At 33.4% G+C, this 20,000-nt stretch overlaps 1 protein-coding gene across 1 annotated transcript in view; it reads right to left on the minus strand.

Annotated features, from left to right (window-relative positions):
- The window catches only part of LOC145268379 (collagen alpha-3(VI) chain-like), a 125,105-nt gene that overhangs the window by 68,509 nt on the left and 36,596 nt on the right, over nt 1-20,000 (minus strand). The window contains exons 8-13 of the mRNA XM_080123936.1: nt 17,111-17,218; nt 15,910-16,491; nt 7,206-7,313; nt 5,876-6,457; nt 2,628-2,732; nt 1,268-1,849 (exon numbers count right to left, since the gene is read on the minus strand). Of these exons, the coding sequence (XP_079980062.1) occupies nt 1,268-1,849; nt 2,628-2,732; nt 5,876-6,457; nt 7,206-7,313; nt 15,910-16,491; nt 17,111-17,218 (2,067 nt within the window). The remainder of the gene's footprint in view (nt 1-1,267; nt 1,850-2,627; nt 2,733-5,875; nt 6,458-7,205; nt 7,314-15,909; nt 16,492-17,110; nt 17,219-20,000) is intronic.

Genomic DNA, 20,000 nt, shown 5'->3' on the forward strand with positions numbered 1-20,000 from the left:
CGGTTTAAACCCCGATGATTTGTATTGGCTGAAGGGAGCTTGATATGGGTATTCTAAATGGCCCTATATATCGGGTTTGAAACCGACGGTACCAATGAGTTGAGTTGACTCATCTAAAACTTTCTGTACACAAAATAATAAACAATAGGAAGAAGAAAAGGAAAAAAGAAACAAACCAACACACTGAAGATGGAGTCTACCTCTGAAATATATTTGTGCTAAATTTCAAACAAGTAAATTATTTGTTTATTTTCCTAATATTACGTTGTGATTTGGCTTTCAAGCGCACTTGATGCGTATTTTATTTTATTTAAATTAAAACCACGTTTCTATTGAACTCTGATTCTTGACGTTATTCTCGCGTTAACTACGCACAGTTCAAACATTTCAAAATACAACCGCCAGGTACAATACGTGGCTCTATACAACCAGACTTCTTTTTCCAAATTTACAACATGGCAAGGAAGAAGAAAAAGAAAAAAAGAAACAAACCAACACACTGAAGATGGCGTCTACCTCTGAAATATATTTCTGTTAAATGTCAAACAAGTAAAATATTTGTTTATTTTCCTGATATTACGTTGTGATTTGATTTCAAGCTCACTTGATGCGTATTTTATTTTATTTAAATTAAAACAATGTTTCTATTGAATTTTCGTTCCTGACGTAAATCATATAGTGTTTCATTATATAGATAGATAGTCAGATAGATAGATAGATAGATAGATAGATAGATAGATAGATAGATAGATAGGTGTCCAGGTCGAAAACTCGCATATTACGTAATCATGTATGGTTATGTTATCTGTCATAATGCCATATTTTACGATACATATATCATATGTTGTGTCATCTGCAACGACGTCATATCTGACGTATATGAAAAACAAAGTAACAGGAATACTGTTCATAACAATATATTTGTAAAAAGATAGATAGATAGATAGATAGATAAAAATAGAAATATTGATATAGATAGATATGTATATGTGTGTGTTATAATATATTCGACTAAAAACACGAAATTCTGTTCGTAAACATACCAAGGTTAATTTGTAAATAGTATTAAACTAAACATTTACTAAATTTAATAAATCGACTATTGGAATTGGACCGGATAAATATTTTTTCAGTGATATCTATTGCTTTCTTGTTAATAATTTTTAAGTTAGATTATTGTCAGATTGTTCGCAATTATGTTTGTGGAGAAGTTTTTTACATATTATCGTTTGTGATGTAAGAAAAAAATAAATATTGCGTCGGTTACCTGATTTGACTGTAGAAATAACGTAAGCCAAATTACTGGTATCTCTCAGAAGATCATCGAAAGAATAGTATGTGTGCACAAATTTGTTAGATGGTTTACTTGCAATATTATCCATTTCTTGCTGTCTCGGCTTAGAACCGATTCCAAACACAAAAATCTTCACACCGGATTGATGAAGCTGCTTTGCCTCTTCCAGTGCCAGATTGTAGTTACGCAACCTATCTTTGATGAAGACAACTAAAATTCTCTCTGCGTGTCTGCGTACAAATGTCCGATCGAATACGTCATTTCCCACATTTAAAAGAGCTTTGCCGATGTTCGTTGTGCCTCCCAGGTACTCCAACCTTTGAATTCTCTGCAACACTCTCCACTTTTCAGAACCAGAATTGAAATCAAGATTCTCATTATATATATAATTATTATCAGTCGACAATGAAAATCCGATCCTAGTCTTTTCGGGTCCGATATCAAAATTATTAACAATCATTTGGATGGCTTTTAATTGTTTTCGAAATTCTTCACGTTTTAAACTTGATGAGGAATCCAAGAGGAAATAGACATCGGCTTTTAGATTTTTATAACCTACAAAAGAAAAACAATTGCAATTAATTTATTATAAAATGTTAAATAAAAATCAGTTAATTTTCGCTAGCTTTTTCAGTTTGAAAACTTCAAATCATGACACAGGCACACAAAGTTGAGTTTTGTTGTTTTTTCTTTTCTCTTCTTTTTTGCTTTGACATCGCTCACAAGCTCCACCTGTTAAAGAGATTGGGTATGATGCCATGAAATCCTAAAATTATCCGAATGTCGCAAGCGTTGCGTGATATGTTCGTTTTGTTATTCGCTAGCCGAAATAGCTTAGACGGTTAGGTTTAGAATTTTTGTTGAAATTGAATCAACCTATCGGATCGTATGAAAGATTTTACACATAGAAATTCACTGATAGATGTTCAGAGATTAAACATAAGGAAAATACGGATTTTTCTACTTCTATTTTTTTTTTACATAAGCATTACAACTTATGAAGGCTAAGAGGTCCCTCGAGGATACTTATTTAATCTCGCCACTTCACGGGGATTATCACATCCTCTCCACAAAAAGACATATTTATTGCGTTTTCTGTTTTACTCTTGTTTCAATGGTGGTGTTATAGCAAGCTAAGAGTATTTACACTATTTGAATCTAGATGCCGGCTCATCACAAGTTTTAACACATCTTTATTTTTCTACATAGAAGAGGAAATAAGAAAAGACATGAATATTTTTTCAACATAAGCTTTCAGAAACACTGAAGTAAACATTACAATTTTTGAAATAGCGATTATAAATCTAAAATATTGCAAGAGGTATATACTCACGATTTTGTGATGTTCGTGTGGCAAACATAGTAGTAGAAGGAATATTGGTACGAGGAATATAAGTAGGAGGAGTAGATATTATGATGGGAGTGGCCGGAATAATCACTGGAAATAAAACAAAAACGATTTTCATTGTATAGTTTTAATAAGAAAACAGTATTTTTCTTCTCTGAACAGGAAGTTAAACAGTTACATTATCTATCTAACTATCTATCTATCCATCTATCAATATATATATATATATATATATATATGCATATATATATACATATATATACATATATGTATATATATACATATATGTATATATATATACATATATGTATATATAAGAGAGAAAGATAAGCTCTACTCTCTATTGCATATGGAGCTTTTTTAATTCGGTTGGGATTAAATTTTCTATATATACATACTGTTGTTTATATTAGTTGGAAGTTTTCCACTCTATTTCCCTTGTTTTCATTAATGGGCGGAAGTCTCTCGAGAGATCTTTCGGCTATCATCTCATCAGGACAAAATCGATAGCGTAAAAATAATAATATTATGTCGAAAGTAAAGTGTTTTGATGGGGAACTATTGAATGTGCCAAAAATTAAGGGGACACTAAAATAAAGTTTATTAACGTTTAAAGAAACGATTTAAATGATTGCACAACGAGGGAAAAAACGGGAGAAAAGATTCACAGTTCCCCAAAGAGAAACAATGCGTTAGATGTTTCTTTCTGCCGGCACAAAGAAGGTTTCCGCACCGCAATAGAAACAGACTCCAAAATCTTTAAATGGTTTCTGGAGTCCGCTCTATGTAGCACTTCGAACCATTGAATTTCATATCTATCGGCACCGCACGGGTTGTCAACCAAATGCTCGCCAATAGCAGAGTCCAATCCTGTAGAAGGAGGGAGACTACCAGACCCCATCCTCCCTTGTCTGATCTTCGATGGAACATGCTGGTTTATACGAGTCAAAAGATGTTGGGCGACCATCCTTGCATCAAACATATGTTACATTTAAAATCAAGGGCACTAAATTACCGCCAAGCTAAATGCACAGCCAACATCTCCCTTCTAATGACAGCTTAAATAATAGCATTTCTACTTTCCTCATACCACACATGAAAAAATAAATCACATAGTATACACCGTAATTTTCCCTAGAAAGTAGATCGCACCCAAATATCTAATAACAACCAATGTAATATTGACATCCGTTAAAATATAAATTCTTTTTTGGTCGAATAAATCTTGTCTTTTTATTGGGAATCCACTGAAACATGTATGCACACATGTAACATGTATAATATAAAATTATGCATACATATATATATGTATACATATACATATATATATATATACATATACATATATATATACATATATATATATATATATGAATTGAAAATTGTTGGTGTATGTACATTTCCCTACCAAACTACTCTGTAAATTTTCATTCTACAGACTCAGGATTTGACATAAGGTTTATTGAAGTTTGGGAAACTCTTTTTAATCGGGTTTCGGACAGAAATTTTGCTGTCTAAATGGTCAAAGTTCAACGATGTTATCTTTGAAAACTCTACTTAACTTCTGCGCCAATTTTAAAAGTTTTTACTTTTTGCGATCTCTAGAAAATTATTAAGCCAATTATTGGTTTAAAAAATTGAAATCTAGAGAAAGATTATGCAGATATATAACAAGTTTTTAATTAATTTTCGGCAGGTAATTTGGTTGCTAAGACGTCAAAGTTGAGAGAGTTGACCTTTGCAGACTCTACCAAACTACCCCGCCAGTTTTCGCTCAGAACACATGAAATTTTAGATGTAGGTTACTCGGACATGAGTTAAATCTTTTAATATATATATATATATATATATATATATATATATAACGTCAAGAATGAGAGTTCAATAGAAACGTTGTTTTAATTTGAAAAAAATAAAATACGAATCGAGTGCGCTTGAAATCAAATCACAACATAATATTAGAAAAATAAACAAATATTTTACTTGTTTCAAATTTGTCACAAATATATTTCGGAGGTAGACTCCATTTTGATGCTGTTTTAGGCTACGTTAGATTGTTGATAACCTACTGATGATTTTATGAATTGTTTAATATATAATCGCTTAAGTTTAAACTTAAATTGCGTACTAAATAGAAACTTACGTTTTGAACGCGTCTCTGTCATATCAAATGACATACTCTTGTTTTTATACGCCTGCTTTTGTTGTTTATGCGGTCATAATTGCTGAAATTATTGTTTTAAATGCAAGTCAAGTATCATTGGCTTGGAAACAGGAATATTGACTTCAAACGAGGCTCTGTCGTATCAAAGAGATTTCTGTTCATTATATGTATCAAGCATTTCAGTTTGTGGGATAATCGCAAATTCATTTTAAGCTTTATTTAGTTTTAAAAAAATAAGAAAAAGGATGCATCTATGCATTCCAATTTTAAGTTGGAAGAACACGTTTTTTTTTTACGAGCACAATGTAAGATGAAGCAGAAATCTCTCTCTCTCTCTCTCTCTCTCTCTCTCTCTCTCTCTCTCTCTCTCTCTCTGTGTGTGTGTGCGTATATATATATATATATATATATATAGGGAAAGAGATAGATAGATAGATAGATAGATAGATAGGTTGCCAGGTCGAAAACCCCTATATTATGTAATCATATATGGTTACGTTATCTGTCCTGATGCCATATTTTACGATACATATATATCATATGTTGCATGTTCTGAAACGACGTCATATCTGAGGTATTCGAACAAACAAACAGGAATACGCTTTCTTATAATATATTTAGACAGATAGATAGATGGATAGACATATGGATAAAGACAGGTGCGTGTTTGCGTGTGCGTGTGTGTGTGTGTGTGTGCGCGTGTGTGTGTGTGTGTGTGTGTGTGTGTGTGTGTGTGTGTGTGTGTGTGTGTGTGTGTGTGTGTGTGTGTGTGTGTGTGTGTGTGTGTGTGTGTGTGTGTGTTACGATATATTCGACTAAAAACACGAAACTTTGTTGGTGAACATACCAAGGTCTATTGTTAAATGTTGTTACCTTACACTTTACTAAATCAATTACAATCGACTATTGTAATTTGACCGGATAAATATTTTTTCAGTGATATCTATTGCTTTCTTGTTAATAATTTTTAAGGTAAATTATTGGCAGATTGTTCGCAATTATGTTTGTGGAGAAGCTTTTCACATATCGTTTATGATCTAAGAAAAAAAATAAGTATTGCGTCGGTTACCTGATTTTACTGTAGAAATAACGTAAGCCAAATTACTGGTATCTCTCAGAAGATCGTCGAAAGAATGGTATGTGTGCACAAATTTTTTAGATGGTTTACTTGCAATATGATCCATTTCTTGCTGTCTCGGCTTAGAACCGATTCCAAACACAAAAATCTTCACACCGGATTGATGAAGCTGCTTTGCCTCTTCCAGTGCCAGATTGTAGTTACGCAACCTATCTTCGATGAAGACAACTAAAATTCTCTCTGCGCGTCTGCGTACAAATGTCCGGCCGAATACGTCATTTACCACATTTAAAAGAGCTTTGCCGATGTTCGTTGTGCCTCCCAGGTACTCCAACCTTTGAATTCTCTGCAACACTCTCCACTTTTCAGAACCGGAATCGAAATCAAGATTCTTATTATATATATTATTATTATCTGTCGACAATGAAAATCCGATTCTAGTCTTTTCGGGTCCGATAGCAAAATTATTAACAATCATTTCGATGGCTTTTAATTGTTTTCGAAATTCTTCACGTTTTAAACTTGATGAGGAATCCAAGAGGAAATAGACATCGGCTTTTAGATTTTTATAACCTACAAAAGAAAAGAAATTGCAGTTAATTTATCATAAAATGTTAAATAGAAATCAGTTAATTTTCGCTAGCTTTTTCAGTTTGAAAACTTCAAATCATGACACAGGCTCACAAAGTTAAGTTTTGTTGTTTTTTCTTCTTTTTTACTTTGACATCGCTCACAAGCTCCACCTGTTAAAGAGATTGGGTATGATGCCATGAAATCCTAAAATTATCCGAATGTCGCAAGCGTTGCGTGATATGTTCGTTTTGTTATTCGCTAGGCGAAATAGCTTAGTCGGTTAGGTTTAGAATTTTTGTTGAAATTGAATAAACCTATTGGGTCGTATGAAAGATTTTACACATAGAAATTCACTGATAGATGTTCAGAGATTAAACATAAGGAAAATACGGATTTTTCTGCTTCTATTTTTTTTTTTACATAAGCATCAATGCTTATCAAGGCCAAGAGGACCCTCGAGGATATCATTTGCATACTTATTAAATCTCGCCACTTCACGGGGATTATCACATCCTCTCCACAAAAAGACATATTTATTGCGTTTTCTGTTTTACTCTTGTTTCAATGGTGGTGTTATAGCAAGCTAAGGGTATTTACACTATTTGAATCTAGATGCCGGCTCATCACAAGTTTTAACACGTCTTTATTTTTCTACATAAAAGAGGAAATAAGAAAAGACATGAATTAACATAGCGATTTTTGAAATAGCGATTATAAATCTCAAATCTTGCAAGAGATATATACTCACGATTTTGTGATGTTCGTGTGGCAAACATAGTAGTAGAAGGAATATTGGTACGAGGAATATAAGTAGGAGGAGTAGTAGATATTATGATGGGAGTGGCCGGAATAATCACTGGAAATAAAACAAAAACGATTTTTATTGTATAGTTTTAATTAGAAAACAGTATTTTTCTTCTCTGAACAGGAAGTTAAACAATTTTGGACCATAATATCGGACAAAACAGGAATACTTTTATCGATTACAAACTAATACATTTAAACACTCTTTATAAATATTACTAGTTTGGAGAAGTGCAAATAAATGCAAAAAATTAGAAATTTTGAAAAAATATAACACATTTTATATTGTGGGATCACTTTTCTATATAAATTTAACGTAAATTGAGCACCCACTTTTTGGCCACGAGACATGTAATCTCTAGCATTTGTTTTAAATTTGGCGATTGAGTGGGAGGGAAAAAAAACTGGTGGAGGGAATAACATTGGAAACATAAAATAACGATAAATTTATTTTTAATGAGATAATTCCCTACTTTCACCTAACAATTTAATGAATAAAACAAAGCCCAAAATATGACAAATTCAGTTTTTTGACGGGAGTTGACGATTACATTAGATTAAAAGAAAATCAAAAAGCTAATCCAAAATTTCCTTTTTTTTACAAAAAAAAAGCCAGTAAAAAAGTTCCCTTACAAAAAATAATGGTAAATGTGTAGTTGAGTTCATAATTAAAGGATACTCTAATTTAACATCAAAATCTAACCCCCAAGATCGCCATGTGCATGGAATATGTGCCTACATTAAAGATGGCTTCCCGTGTGGCAGGAATATTTCCAGAGAATACCCTAATTTAACTTATATGTGATTCTGGGTTGCACTTGCTTACACCACCGCATTTATATTTGCCCTCTATCGACGCCACAACAGCGGAGTTACTATCTTTAAGAGCATGTCGGAGAAAATTGACCACATATTGTCTGCTCATCCCTCGGCTAACATTCACATTTGCGGTGACTTCAATGTCCATAATGTGGAATGGCTGACCCACTCAAATAAAACTGAGGATGAGGAGAGGTTCTGTCATGATTTTTCCATTGCCTATGACCTCACTCAGATTGTTCACGAGCCCACCCGTGTCCCCGATACTACCGGTCAGTACGCAAGCCTTCTAGACCCTTTTCTCTCTACTTCCCCTGACTGAGCTATGCTCATGTTTCGTTCTATCTCCTCTGGGATCCTCCAACCACTCCGTTGTATCAGTTAAGATAAAAATGAAATATAATGTCTACAGACGTACCTCTCCACCGTACTGTATATCGATAATCTATGACTGAGTGGGATAGCTTCCGTACCTTCATATCTGATCTACCTCTCCATTCCACGTTTAAAAAGGATGTATCCTCTATAGTATCAGATCTGATCGAATGATTACTTGTAGGCATAGACCAATCCATACCATCCAAAAAAAAACACCAAAAACCTAACAACCAGCCATGGTTCTCCCCTGAATGTGCTGCTGCTATCGCACACAGAAATCACTTTTTCCATAGCTACCAACGTAATAGATGCACTGAGACTAAAGCTGCTTTCAGGACCGCTAGAAGCAACTGTAAAAGAGTAATAAAAAATGCAAGAGAGCTATATGCTCAATCCGTTAAATTCAAAGTAGCAGAGCAGCGGCTTGGCTCCCACCAGTTCTGGCAAATAGCAAATAGGATCCTGAACAGAAGCGTGCGTTCTATCCCAACCATTATCAATGGACCAGAGGTCATCTTGTCAGTATCCGACAAGGCCAAACTATTTGCCAAGAACTTTGTAGCAAATTCTACCTTATGCGACGAAGGCCGTCAACCGTATTTCCTCCTATAACACACAACACGCTAGGTAACATACAAATATCTGTGCGTGAGGTCGCCAAGCTAATCAACAACCTTGATCCCAGTAAAGCAACTGGCCCTGACGGTATTCCAATTATAGTGTAAAAAAAGCTACAACCAGAAGTTGCCCCCATACTTACAAAACTGTTTAAGCATTGCCTTAAGGAGAAGTTCTTTCCAACACCCAGGAAAATCTCATCAGTATGCGCTGTATTTAAGAATTCAGGTGATAAGTCATCTTCCTCTCAGTAAAGACCAATAAGTCTCCTGTGTGTTATGAATAAGTTGCTGGAATCCATATTAAATAGAGAAATAGTCAACCACCTCAGCAGAAATAACCTTCTTAGTGACACGCAATATGGTTTCGTTCTGCAAGATCTACAGCAGATGTGCTAACGGTTATATCTCATAGGATTAGCGAATCTCTCGAAAAAGGCTCCCTTTCTATGGCAATTGCTCTTGACATCAAAGGCCTTCGATAAAAGAAAGGCCTACTTCACAAGAATTCCACTACGGCATAACTGGAAATGTTTTCTCAATCATTAAATCATTTCTCTTTGATAGGCTCATAAGAGTAGTGGTTGATGGGCAGAAATCAGAGGCCCACAATATTAATGCTGGAGTCCCTCAGGGGTCCATCCTGGACCCAACTCTCTTCTTGATCTATATTAATGATCTCCCAAAACACATATTAAAATCATTCGTTGACATCTATGCTGATGACACGACCATTTACGGCAACACATCAAAGACCGTAAATGACAATGTTCTCTCTGATTCTCTCTCCTAAGATCTTGAGCGCGTGGTACAGTGGGGAAAGAGGCGGCTGGTTACCTTTACTGCATCTAAGACCAAGCTCCTATCATTACACCATAAACGCTCTGATCCCCATCTGACATCAATTGAAATGGATGGCTCTCGTCTTGGGGAGGCTTCATGTTTTGACAACCTTCTGGGTTTGACCTTTACTCCTGATCTGAAATGGAACACATACATCAAGTCTGTGGCCAAGGTCGCTGGGAAAATGGTGGGATCCTTCTACCGCTCCAGAAGATATCTCCTTAATGATGCAATTCTCTATCTATATAAAAGCCAAGTACGTCCAAGGATGGAGTACTGCTGCCACATCTGGGCAGGAGCTTCTAAATACAGCCTATCCTGCCTTGACAGAATACGTGGCTTGGTGGGGGATTCCCTTTTCTCTTCCCTGCAACCTCTCCTCCACAGAAGAGACGTTGCGAGCCTGTCTCTGTTTTGTCGTTATTTCTATGACAAGTGCTTGTCTGAGCTCCATTCTCTTGTCCCCCCTCGCCAATCTTTCATGCAAAACACCCGACTAGCTGAAACCACTGTCAATAATTTTCCCCATTCTTTATCCGTGCCTAAATCAAAACGTAGATTCCATGAACAAAGCTTCTTTCTCAGAACTGCACGGCTGTGGAACTTTCTGTCGCTTGCCTGTTTCCTTCCGACTTCAACTTGGATGTCTTCAAGTCTAACACAAACAAATTCCTGATGAACCGCCCTTTTAAGTAATGACACTTTATCAAATCTCCAATACTAACTATTACTATGATACTATAAAACAACAAAAAAATTCATTGTTATGTTTTCCTTATCATTTTTATTAGACTAAATGTGCACGCCTTACACGTTTAAAATTTTAGGCTTTTTTTTAGGTTTGGAAGATTGACATTTTTAAGGCCAAATTTGGCCTTTTTACGCTCTTTAAATGCAAAAAAAAAATATGGCGGCCAAAAATATAGTTCATAAAAGAGCTGTAAAACCATTTAAAAAGTATCACAGCGGCCTCGAAAAATAAATACAAATGATAAAAAAATAATAAAAATTAGATTTTTTTTCTGATTTTATTTCTGCCTTTGGGTCTAACAATGTGTTTTATATAAAAATAAATAGTTTTATATTTTTTTCGTCTGGCAAATAATTTAGGCCGCTAAATACACCTTTAACAAAATAAAAAACAAATGCACGCATTAATGTTTATAAACGTTATTTTTTTAGGTTCACAAAATCGTGAGTTTTTTAGGACAGTGATCCCTTCTTCCGAAATATCTGGTAAAGAGGGTATCAGATACTTCTTTTTGGGAGGCGATTATATTTACATGTTTTTATCCATTCTTTTATTTTTGAAATTGTTGTGGGGGTATTCACATTACCCACGATGAAAATGATTAGTATAGCAGGCGTGTTTCAAACGGAACTTCATGTCAACCCAGGCAACGCTGGGTACCCATGCTAGTATATACCTATACATATATATATATATATATATATATATATATATAATGGCTTGTTTTTTGGAGGGAAAGGGAATCCAGGAAAGTCCTCAATTATAAGGAAAATCCGAAAAAAGCGTATTTATATTGTGTGTGAAGAAAGTTTTAGATTAGATAAGCCGTTGGTACCGTTGGTTTCACCCCCAATATTTTTTATTGGCTGAAGGGAGTTTGATATGAGTATTTTAAACGGTCCTAATTATCGGGTTTGAATCCGACGGTAACAATGACTTTTCTCATCTAAAACTTTCTGTACACACAATATATATATATATATATATATATATATATATATATATATATATATATATATACACTGTCTAAACTGTCAAAAGCTTTATCGCATTAAACAACACTCCCCTCATCAACTTTCTTTTAAAACAAGAAAACTAACAAGTAATGAACAAATAAAAAATGACCGATGAAAAAATAAAATATAAATTAATAAATATAACAATTGTCCAAAGAAATTTCAAAAATAATAAAAGATATTTAGAAATAAAAACAATCCAAGATATGGAAATTTTAAAATCAAAGGCGATAAATTACCACGAAGCTAAATGAACAACCAACACCTTGCTACTAATGACAGCTTAAAAAACAGGAAACAGTATTTGCCCTTACCACACCTAAAAAAACTTACTACTCACATTCACATAGTATATACCGCAAATTCCCCGGGAAAGTAGATCGCACACAAATATTTAATGAAATAATGACATCCGTTAAAATGTAAATTCTTTTTTTTTTTTGAGCGAATACTGAAACACGTATGCACTTATGTAATCAATAATGTTTGAATAATATAAAGACAATACGTTTTATTTTTATTACCGTATCTTTCTGTTTAGTTACATTATTGTTTCAGCTACTTGGCCGTTTTTTGTGGGGGCCGTCTGTAGCATCCTCAGACTTTTACAGAAATGTTCGCTATTTTGGGATGAGTTAAAGAGTGAATTAGGTCAGGGAGGTGCGAGGAGGGCGGAAGAGATAGAGGAAGGGAACAAGGGGGAAGGTAGGGGCGCTTGGTATGTCGATAATGTTTTAGTTTTGGGGTTTAAGGAACTTGTGGGGGAGAGTCTGGGAAGTTTATTTCTGGTGTGGCTGAGGGCATAGGGATACATGGAGGGGAAGGGGAATATGTGGGGTGGGAGGAGGGGGTTACTTTAAAATTCGAGTCTTAATGTTAAAGTTTTTATGCGTCTCCTTGGTGAGATGATTTCTTGGTAAGTATGTCTTGACCTGTTGGGTGTTCGCTTATGTTTGGAGGCGGGGGGTGGCTATGATTCGATTTATTTATTTTTAGTTTTTATTTTGTTGTTAATTGTTTGGAGGGGGTTAGTTAGCGGTCGTGGGCACGGGTACACACATACGGTAATAAAAAATAAAACGCATATCTGCTCTACAACGGTATTGAACACTTTCTTCAGTTTTTATTAATTTATATTTCCAATATATATATATATATATATATATAAGGGGGTGGTCACTAACAATGTGTATTTTTTAGCATTATTTTATTATTCCGCGTCTTGGTTTTTCATTGAGAATTATGTTTAGATCATTGTAATAATGTTTTTAAATCATTGAAATCGTTTTAACGTGTTTCAGACGTTCTGTGAATCGTCCTCTTCAGATCTTTTTAACAAATGCCTAGGATATATTCAAAATGTGTTGGAGATGTAAGAATAGCATTTTAGTAGTTCATTTGAAATGTTTCCAAGAGGTGGAAACGTGTGAGTGTCTACTATTTATTGGAATGTTCAATTTTTATTACTTTTTTATTGGGCTGTGGTCACTCCTGTATTGTGTTTCTCACTCTCACTCTCTCTTTCTGCTTGTGTTTTTTTCCCTTTAGGTTAGGATGTGTGTGTGTTTTCTTTTATTGGTTTGAAGAATGTGTGTAATGTTTTATAGTATTATGAAGTTATTTGCATCCCTAGGAAGGTAAGTGTGATCCAAGGTCGTTACTAATGTGTATATGTGAGGAGGGAGAGATCCAGCTCTTCTGAAATAAGGGTAGGGGTGTTTTCATTCAATTTTGATATTTATTTTTGGGGTTCTTAGATTTTAGTATTGTGATTTTTCGTTTCAGTCTTAGACTGTTCGGGTATTCTTTATATTATGTTTGTTTAGATAGGGGAGTGTATTTAAAAATATATATAGGGAATTTTTTATGTATCTATTTATTTGTCTCCCCATGTGGGTATAGCCAGACCAAGGATCGGTTCCTAGTGTGGGGAAGATCTCGTTCCCCAGAGGGGGGCCAATTGGGGGGGTATAGGTATGGGAGGGGGATGAGAGAAGGGATGATAGTTGTCTCAATCATGAGAGATTTCTCCTCCACTGACTGAAGGGAGAGCGAGGTATAGGAACAGATATTACACTATGGTTCTAGGTGTTTCCTAGTGTTGTTGGTTTCGAGGTTAATTAAGGTTGGTATTGTTCAGTGTGTTGTATTAGAGACAGGGGTGTTTTGTCTGTGTGTGGTATGCGCGCGCGTGTGTGTGTTTTAATGTGTCGGTTCTGATTCATGTGTAGGTGTGTTTATGTATATGGATGTGCATGTGAGTGTGCCTTGCATTTCATGTTTTTGTGTGTTGATATAAGGCTCTGTTTAGTTCAGGAGTGAATCTTGTTATGAAGTTTTTTTCCTGTGTAAGTAAATAAAAATAATTGTATGTTTGGAAGTGTAGCATTATTTTGAAGCTGTTCCCACTGCATTTGTGTACGTTTGTTTGAAACATAAAGATGTCTGTTATCTGCAATTTCGATGTTGCTCTTATGTAAGGCCACTCTATTACTATATATATATATATATATATATATATATATATATATATATAAGTATATAATTAAACTTGTCTGTGTGTACATTTTCCTACCAAACTACTCTGTAAATTTTCAGTCTACAGCCTCAAGATTTGACATAAGGGATATAAAAATTTGGGAAAATCTTTTTAATCAGATTTCGGCCAGAAATTTCGTTTTCTAGGGGACAAAGTAAAACTCTACTTTACTCCTCCGCCAAATTGGGGCCTAATCACTTGAAAGTTTAAATGTATGTTATATACGTAATCATATACTGTTTCGTTATGTGTCATAATGCCATATTTTACGATATATCTATTATATGTTGCGTCATCTGCAACGACGTCATATCTGACGTATGTGAACAGACAAAGAAACAAGAGTACAGTTTATAATAATATATTTGGAGAAAGGTAGATAAATAGATAAAGATATAAATATGGATATAGATAGATATGTATATGTGTGTGTTATAATACCATCGACTAAAAACACGAAACTCTGTTGGTAAACATACCAAGGTTAATTTGTAAATGTTATTAAACTAAACATTTACTAAATTTGTTATGTAGACCTTATTAAACTGACGAATTATATATTTGCTTAGTATTCGTTTTAGATTGTTCATATTAGTGTGAGATAGACAGGGTATATATAAAGAGAGAGAGAGAGAGTACATTTTAATGCAGAGCCGGGGCATGTAATTCAATTAAAGGGAGATATATAGATAGATAGACAGAGAGATTGATAGAGATATTGACATTTATACTGTTTGACAGTTCTGTGAATGTGAGTGTTTCTATAACATTGACACATATATTTCTTTACCTATATTTGAGATGAGGATTTCAGATGAGGATTTAATGAAGAAACATTCATTATTTATAATAGCTGAAGGGGGACGCATTCTTAAGATGATAGACACATTCTTAGAGGAGTTTATACACAAGGTCTTATAATTACAGATGAAAACAAGTCTATAATACAAATTCACAATACCTTTCTGTTGAATAATATAATATGAAGACGACAGTTACAAAAATATAGTGATGTTCGTTTATTCCATTTCGAGTGGTTTTGCGTAAAGGAATACAAAGTCTCTACATGATTTCCTTCTTCTCACCTTCGCTTCCAAAGCGGAATGGCAGTTCTGTCTGTCCGACCCTCTCGGACCTCTGACTTTTCTCTGACTCCCTTCTGACTGATTGACTGACTGACTTACTTACTGACCTAAAGCTCTCTATATTGAGAATTCATGACGCCATTGCACGACCAAACATGTGCATATCGGACTCTTAGCCTGACATGCCTCCGTGTCTAAGCATGCAATGTTCCTCACGTTTTTCCAACGACCGATTTCTCTCTTAGCTAATTTTCCAAACCCACTTTACAAATATGTTTAACGTTTTCTATTGTCCGGATCTAGATTCCTTATTTTAATTTTATTTCATTAATGGAAACAAAATTGCATTATCACATTCCTTTTTCAATAAACAATTTTAAACAATGGTAATTCTAAATTGAATTTTCAATAATATTCCGTATTATTTATTTTAACATATAATCGGAATTCTCAATTGGAATTTGACCGGATAAATATTTGTCAGTGATATCTATTGCTTTCTTGTTAATAATTTTTAAGTTAGATTAAAATTATGTTTGTGGAGACGTTTTTTACATATCGTTTGTGATGTAAGAAAAAAATAAGTATTACGTCGGTTACCTGATTTGACTGTAGAAATAACGTAAGCCAAATTACTGGTATCTCTCAGAAGATCATCGAAAGAATAATATGTGTGCACAAATTTTTTAGATGGTCTACTTGCAATATTATCCATTTCTTGCTGTCTCGGCTTAGAACCGATTCCAAACACAAAAATCTTCACACCGGATTGATGAAGCTGCTTTGCCTCTTCCAGTGCCAGATTGTAGTTACGCAACCTATCTTCGATGAAGACAACTAAAATTCTCTCTGCGCGTCTGCGTACAAATGTCCGATCGAATACGTCATTTACCAATTTGAAAAGAGCTTTGCCGATGTTCGTTGTGCCTCCCAGGTACTCCAACCTTTGAATTCTCTGCAACACTCTCCACTTTTCAGAACCAGAATCGAAATCAAGATTTTCATTATATATATAATTATTATCTGTCGACAATGAAAACCCGATCCTAGTCTTTTCGGGTCCGATATCAAAATTATTAACAATCATTTGGATGGCTTTTAATTGTTTTCGAAATTCTTCACGTTTTAAACTTGATGAGGAATCCAAGAGGAAATAGACATCGGCTTTTAGATTTTTATAACCTACAAAAGAAAAACAATTGCAATTAATTTATTATAAAATGTGAAATAAAGATCAGTTTATCTTCGTTAGCTTGTTTAGTATGAAAACTTGAAATCATCACACCGGCACACAAAGGTGATATCCCTCCCCCCGCTTTGACATCGCACACAAGCACCATCTGTTTTAGAAAGCATGTGTGATGCCATGAAATTCTAAAATCCTCCGAATGTCGCAAGGGTTGCCTGTTATATTCGTTTGGTTATTCATTAGTCGAAATACCTTGTTCGGTTAGGTTTAGACTTTTCGTTGAAATTCAATAAACATATTAAAGTTTTTACACACACAAAACCACTTATAGATGTTAACATATAAGGAAAACACGGATATTTCTGCTTCAATTTCGCTTGCATGGATTATCACATCCTCTTCATAAAAGACATATTTACTGCGTCTTCTTTTTTCCTCTAGTTTCAAAGTCGGTCGTTTCAATGGTGGCGTCCGTATTTTTCTACATAGAAGAGGAACTAAGAAAAGAAATGAATATTTTTCAACATAAACTTTAAGAAACACCGAAATAAACACAGCGATTTTTGAAATAGTGATTATAAATCTAAAATATTGCAAGAGGTATATACTCACGATTTTCTGATGTTCGCGTGGTAAAAATAGTAGTAGGAGGAATATTGGTACGAGGAATATAAGTAAGAGGAGTAGTAGATATTATGATGGGAGTGGCCGGAATAATCACTGGAGATAAAACAAAAACGATTTTCTTTGAATAGTTATAATTAGAAACCTGATTTTTCTTCTTTGAATAGAAAGTTAAAAAAGGTTTGGGACACATTATCTGAACAGGAATTTTATCAACTATGGGACGTATTATTGGACAGAGGTAAAAACGGATAATTTTTATTGGATATAAATGTTAAGAATAAATAAAATAAACATGGCAACGGAAATGACGTATTTAAATTGCACATGTTACTTTATATATCTTAATATATATATATATATATAACGTAGCACATACACAGATATATATATTTATAAGAACAATTAGTTAATAAAACATGTTAAAGAACTCTTTGAAAAAAGAGTTAAAAAATTTAGTTAATTCTAAAAAGAGAGCACTAAAGTGGATAGGCTTTAATCCGCGGAGTTTCGAAAAAAAATACTTTCCTTCTTATCAGAGGTAGGATTTTGCAAAATTCGGGGTTGGATTTTGCTTGCAAAGGTATTTGATTTAACTACAAGTAAGTCATAGATCTTACTTGGTAACAAAAATGAAGCAGACGGAATAGGGTGAAAAAAAAATGATTTCATATGAATGGATAGTCTGGTGAAAGGTAAAATATTCAATAACAGTAAAATCCCCCAAAAAAAAACGGAATAAAAAATATTGGTTACATTTCCATTTCCGCAAGTAAAATCTAAGGGAGTCGCATAATTGGAAAATGGTCCAAAGTAACCCAAAAGGCAAAAATCCGTATAATAATTCACAAATGGGTACAAGGAAAAGAAAAATAAATTAAATACTATTATTAAAAGAAAGATAAAATGTGCGTAGGAAAAAGAAATGGAAGAAATTTAAAACTCGGCTCTCAAGGTTGGGCTAATTTAAGAAAAACGAGTGAAGAAGATGATAATAAATTGAATAGTTATTGAGTTAATTTTTTAATAGAATAGCCAATGTCAAAATGACGCAGACAAGATGGCGTTGAAAAGGCGCCCCAATTTAAAGCAAAAAAGTAGTCAACTAAAATGTACAAGTGTTACTTGATTCCTTTGGAACTTACCTGTTGGATTGGAAGTTTTTAATTCGACCGTGTTTGGATTTTACCATTCTTGGATTTTTTACCCTTCACCGGACTATCCATTCATGTGAAATCTTTTTATCATTTTTTCTTTTACCCCCTATTCCCCTTACCTCACCCGTTTTTTAACCAAGTAAGATCTGTGACTTACTTGTGGTTTCATTAAATACTTTTACTTGCAAAATCCGATCCCGCATTTTGCTAATTCCTGTCCTTTGATGAGAAGGAGAGTATTTCTTCGAAACTCCGCGGATTAAGGACTATCTACTTATCTTGTGCTTCCTTTTTTAAAATTAAATATGTTTTTAACTCTTTTTCAAGATGTTTTTAACAAGTTTTATTAATCATTTGTTCATATACATATATATATATATATATATATATATATATATATATATATCTTAAAGGTTAATTTAATAGCTATGTAATTTCAAATTTACCATACTAAAATTTGGACTTATGTTTGCAGTAGGAGATCAGTTCGTTTTTAGAGTTTAATATATTACTATTTAAGGGAAAGTAATTATAGTTATAGCTTCGGTTGTGAAGATGCGAAATAACTTAGAGCCTGGAGTACAAGACTTAACCTTTTTTAGGATAGTCCATTTGATTGATAAGGGGGTATTGTTAGAATTAGGTTTTTTAATTAAAGTGGTTAGAGAAGTTCCTTGGTTAATATTAGAATTTTGATTGTTAAAAGAAGAAATGTGGTTTGATATTCTTTTCTTAATTATGTTGGAGTAGCGCCGATATATATATGTATATATATATATATATATATATATATATGTGTGTGTGTGTGTGTGTGTGTGTGTGTGTGTGTGTGTGTGTGTGTGTGTGTGTATATATATACTAACAGGTACTATGTTTTTGTTTATATATATATATATATATACACGTATGTATATATAAATGAGAATACAATATTACAGCTGTAAAAATATACTTTACGTGAATATATTGTTTTACGTGAATATATTGTTAAGCTGGATACTATAATGTTAAAGTAGCGCCGATATATGTATGTACTTCATATATATATATATATATATATATATAGAGAGAGAGAGAGAGAGAGAGAGAGAGAATATGTATGTGCTCATAGGTCGTGTGGGTGGATATTCGTATATCTATATCTATGTGCCATGCATGTGTTTGCATACATCTGACTCTTAATACCTATATATGTGTATGTATCCACGGGTATGAATGGCTTAACATATGTATAAGGATAGAGTTGTATCTGAGTTTATATGCATATATGTGGTTATATGTGTAATGCATTTAAAACTGAAAATAAAGTTAAATAACTTATTTATTTATTATTATTTATTATTATTTATTATTATTTATTCATCCTAACTTTACTTTACTTTATTTACTAAATACAAATATATTTTTTTAGTTTTCTAATAAATATATACATGTCTGTATATATATATATATATATATATATATATATATATATATATATATATATTAACTACACCATGTATTTACTGATTTACTTACTTATTATTACTTATTTACCCTAACTTTACCTTGTTTACTTAGTATGAAAATATGTACATGTCTGTGTATGCATATATATATGCATATATATATGCATACACATATATATAGTGTATATATATAAGTTTTTGTGTGTATATATGTGTGAATATTTCTATATATGTCTGTATGTTTATATTTTTATTAATATCTATATTTATGTA

Source organism: Euprymna scolopes, chromosome 43, assembly GCF_053919585.1.
Source record: "Euprymna scolopes isolate OS-2025 chromosome 43, ASM5391958v1, whole genome shotgun sequence".
In the NCBI taxonomy this organism is placed as follows: domain Eukaryota; kingdom Metazoa; phylum Mollusca; class Cephalopoda; order Sepiida; family Sepiolidae; genus Euprymna; species Euprymna scolopes.